This window comes from Penaeus japonicus, unplaced genomic scaffold (genome assembly GCF_977035675.1).
Source record: "Penaeus japonicus unplaced genomic scaffold, GWHDUDI00000001_assembly GWHDUDI00000021, whole genome shotgun sequence".
Classification (NCBI taxonomy): Eukaryota; Metazoa; Arthropoda; class Malacostraca; order Decapoda; family Penaeidae; genus Penaeus; species Penaeus japonicus.
Window position 1 is genome coordinate 27,486,524 of NW_028234423.1, and position 5,000 is coordinate 27,491,523.

The window sequence follows — 5,000 nt, forward strand, 5'->3', positions numbered from 1 at the left end:
CCTCCTTACCCCTTTCTCAGCCCTTCGTCCCCCATCCCCTCCCTACCCCTTCCCCTCCTACTTACTATTCTGAACCAGGTACTCGATAATTTTGACCAGCACCTGCCTTTCCTCCCCCTCTTCCCCCATCCCCATACCCCCACGACCAGCCCCCCCACCCCCTTCCCCACCTCTTGCAATATCCTGCAAGCAGGTAGTCGATGATCTTAGCCAGCAACCTTCCATTTCTCTCTTTCCCTACATCGTACCCACCCCAATCCCTTCCCTATTTCTCCCCCAACTACTTGCTATTCTGCACCAGGTAGTCTTGGCCAGCACGCACCTTCGCTTCTTCCCTTTCCCACTCCTCTCTCAGTCCCCCTATCCCTTCCTTTCCCTCTCCTCTCTCTTTCTTCTCTTTCTTCCCTCTCCCTCTCTTCCCTCCCCCCCCCCTCTCTCTCTCTCTCTCTCTCTCTCTCTCTCTCTCTCTCTCTCTCTCTCTCTCTCCCTCCCTCTCTCCCTCCCTCTCTCCCTCCCTCTCCCTCTCTCCCTCCCACCCTCCCTCCCTCCCTCTCCCTCCCTCCCTCTCCCTCCCACCCTCCCTCCCTCCCTCTCCCTCTCTCATCTTCCCTCCCACCCTCCCTCTCTCTCCCTCCCCCCACTCCCTCCCTCCCTCCCTCCCTCACACTCCCACCCACCCCTCCCCACCCCCACCTACTTGCTATTCTGCACCAGGTAGTCGATGATCTTGGCCAGCACCTTCTCGAAGAGCGCCACCCGGATCCACAGGTAGCGCTGGCTCCCCGAGGTCGCCGGGCCCGAGTTCTTCTTGACGAGGGGCGGCTTGCCGAGGCGGGAGCTCGAGTCGCCGCTGCCGCTGCTGCGTCTGGAGGGGCGAGGGGGACCGGGGGAGGGGGGGGGGAAGAGAGGGGAGAGGGGATGGTTAGTGCGTGGGGGGTATTGGGGCTTGATGGGGGTGGGGGGTGATGGGGGGCGGGGGTAGTATTGGTGTGTGTGTGTGTGTGTGTGTGTGTGTGTGTGTGTGTGTGTGTGTGTGTGTGTGTGTGTGAGGGTGGTGGTGGTGATGATAAAATCATGGTGATGGTGATGAAGAAAATATTCATGATGATAATAATATCAATAATGAGGACAATGCTTATGAACAGTACATAATAATTCCCACTATTGTAACTGAGAAGATAATGACAGAAACGACCTTATGAAAAAAATAGAAAAGACAAGAAATGGACAAGGACAAGAAAAAAGAATAAATGCGTAGAAAAGATTGAAAAATATACCTATCCCTGAAAAAGAAGAAAAAATAACACAACGAAGAGAAGAAAGACAAATAAGGAAATAGAAGTTAAAAAAAGGAAAATGAACCGTAGATAAAAAATAGGATAATAGGCAAGGGAAATTAGATCAATTAATTAATGATAGGGGTGGTGCTGATGATGATAATGGCAGTGGTGGATATAGTGGTGGTGGTGATGATGACGGAGGATGATCATCAACTTAATTGTAATGATAATTATAATAATAACGATGATAACAATAACAATAAGAATAATAACAGATAATAAATAAATAAAAAACACACACCATAGCAACGGTAGCAATATCAACAAAGCTAATAACAATAATAATAAAATAATGATAATGATAATATAGCAATAATACCAACAATGATAAAAACAACAATAAAACTAACAATAATACCGCTGCTACAACAACTACGATTACAACCTCTAATAATAACAGATCCCTATGACATTCTCCTGATATTCATTCACCCTCAAACACACACGCAATAGTCTCTATCGATGACCATGGCGGAGAAACCGTAATAATCTGAATACATTCTATACATCGTTGACCAGGCGAACACAGACGACCATGTCTTCTTATTCTTTTTCTTCCTCCTCTTCTTTTCGCTATACTTTTTATCTTCTCCTCTTCCTTCTTCGTCATCTTCTTCTTCTTCTTCTCCACCTCCTCCCCCTTCTTTTTTTTTTCCCCTCCACCTCCTCCCCCTTCTTCTTCTTCTCCTCCTCCACCCTCTCTTCTTCTTCTTCTTCTTCTTCTTCCTCTTCCTTACCATTTTGTCTTTATTCCTCTAAGTAAACGGAGAGTATCAACCAAGCATAAATAAACTTAGATATCATAGCTGAAGAGTATCCAGAAGGTCTTACGTAAAAAAAATAAATGAACAAAAAAAGAAAAGAAAAGAAAGGGACAAGAAATAATATAAGCAAATAAATAACCCCCTCGCAGCATGTGGCCACATAAATCAACAGCTTACACGCACAGTGACATCATATAGGGTGTTATTTAATCCCTCCACTAGTAATAACCTGTCATATTTAGAAGGAACAGTGCCCCTTCCCCCCTTCCCCCCAGGCTTTCCGACATGTCAACAAATCTTACGTTCTGACGTGAAAGAGCCCTGCACACGTCACGTTATTACGGCCGTAATCCAACATAGAAGAGGCCTATATTCGATCTTATGACTCTCAGGGTCGGGGTGGAAACATGGTATTGTTATCCCGAGGAAAGACCGGAAGCCAGAGACTCACGAGGCAATCGTGGATATTTCGCTTGCAAGAGTCAACTGAATTTATATTTAGGTTTGTTCTTGCAAGGGCATTGCTAATCCACTCTGAAATGGGGGCCTGGTGGGTTATCTGTGATTCCCATTTTTTTTCTTTATTGTTATAGGTCTTCATATCTTTTGTTTTCTTGTCGAAACGGAGATGCACCTGAGTGATTGGTGATGGTTTGGGGAATGCAATATATCCGAACCACATTGTTGTAGTTTTAATTATAATTATCACAAATCGATTATCAAATTATCACTAACCTTGCAAGTATATTTTTGCCTCAGAGGAAAAACATGTCTATACTCATTTGAAAAATAATCCAAGGTAAGTGAGCAATAAAATGGATAACGTCCATATCTTTATCATAATCAGGAACCATTTGCAAGTTAGGGTTAAACTTTTTTCTTTTCTTTGACACTTTCCTTCTCGAAGATTCTCAAGTAAATGGCCCACAGAATATCTCTTCCTTCTCAAAGATTCTCAAACAAATGATCTTACAACGTAATTTGAAGGAAAAAAAAAAACGAAAAGAAAAGAAAATCTTCTGTATATTTTCGGACAAAAATCTTTCGTTGCCAGAAACAAACGTTCAGCCATAATGAACGAAAACGAAGTGAAATCAAGGGTAGTTTTCAAGAAATAATGTTACGAGTAAGTCTGCTACGAACTTTGCCAAAAATAATTGCCGGTCTGTGCTTATGTTGCCATTAGGGTATGACAAGAACGTAATTATAAAAAATATATATATAGTAATGGCAATACAACTCATGCTACTAATTGCAATGATAATGATCGTAGTAACGGCAATAATGATGGTAAAAATAATAATAATCGTAATATCAATAGTACTGATGATGATGGTTATATAGAGGTAATAATAATAAATAATAATAATAATAATAATAATAATAATAATAAAAATAATAGTAATGAAGATGATGACGATCACAAACAATAAATAATAACAAAAATGATAATAATGATGACAATGATAATAAATCTCAAGATAATGATGATACGAATAATGATAATAATAAAAGTAGTAAAGAGAACGCTATCAGCAACAAAGATATAAACATACTAATACAACAACTCATTCTAAAAAAAATTATATATATATATATATATATATATATATATATATATATATATATATATATATATATATATATATATATATATATATATGTATATATATATATATATATATATATATATATATATATATATATATAGTATAACGCAATAATCACATTGAAGTCTAAACGGAAAAAAAAATCAACATTGCGAAATAAGTCATGAATAATTAAGTCCGACGAAAAAATACATTTGAAAGAAAAAGAGAAAGAAAAAAAGAACGAAAGTTGGTCATTAGTGCTCACGCAATTACAGAAAATAGCCTTTTTTTCCCGTCGTAATTACTGCTTACACTACGAAGGGCAGAAGGGATTAAAATGTTATGTTACTTCATATAACATTTCGTAAAGCAAATATTTCATAATCGGAGTTATATGAGAAACATAAAAACAAGTCACATTACTGGAGAGAAGAAGGGGCTTAGGAAAGGAAAGGGAGAGACAGGGGGAGGAGGATATGAGATAGAGAGGGAGGGAAGGAGGGAGGGAGGGAAGAAGGGAGGAAAGAAAGAGAGAGACATACATACAGAGACAGAAACAGACAGACAGAGCGAGAGACAGAGAGAAGGCGGGACAAACAGACAGAGATAGATAGAGATAGAGAGAGAGAGAAAGAAAGAGAGGGGGGAGAGAGAGGAGAGAGAGAAAGAGAGAAAGTGAAGAAAAGACGGAGAAGGGGGAGGTGGGAGAGAGGTAGGGGGAGAGGGAGAGAGGGGAGGGGAGGGGGAGGGGGAGGAGGAGAGGTAGAGAGATGGAGCATCAATTTCAACAGCCTTTCATCCTTATCAACTCATCCTTCTTCTGATATCCCCCTCCTCCTCCCCGCTCCCCACCTCCCCCTTCTCTATACGTTAATATCACAAATTCTTCTTCAAGCATAAAGGCTGCTTCGACTCCATTAACTCTCCGTGCGACCTGCTACCATAAACATCCTCCCCCCCCCCGTGGCGGCTCCTCCTCACCCCCTTCCCCCTTTCTCTTTCCACTCCCCCTTCCCCTTCCCATTCTATCTTCTCTTCTATATATCCTTTTCTTTCGTATCTCTCCTCCTTTCTTCCTTCCTTCTTCTTCTTCTTTTTCTCCTTCTAGCTCCTCCTCCATATCCCGATATTACCCCGTTCTTCCATTCTTCCTCCCCCTATTCTCTCCTCCTTTTTCCCCCTTTTGCCCTCCTCCCCCTCCCATCCTTCACTCACCCATATCCCTCATCCCGTTTCCCTTTCCCCTCTCACTCCCCTCCTTTTCCTCTTCCCCCACTCCCTATTCTCCCTTCCTCTCCCATTTC

At 41.7% G+C, this 5,000-nt stretch overlaps 1 protein-coding gene across 10 annotated transcripts in view; it reads right to left on the reverse strand.

Moving 5' to 3' along the window:
* LOC122253565 (small G protein signaling modulator 1) overlaps positions 1–5,000 on the reverse strand; it is a 180,195-nt gene that overhangs the window by 37,954 nt on the left and 137,241 nt on the right. For all 10 annotated transcript variants that reach the window (XM_086548941.1, XM_086548949.1, XM_086548940.1 and 7 more), the window contains exon 5: positions 698–865. In XM_086548941.1, coding sequence (XP_086405067.1) covers positions 698–865 — 168 coding nt within the window. The remainder of the gene's footprint in view (positions 1–697; positions 866–5,000) is intronic.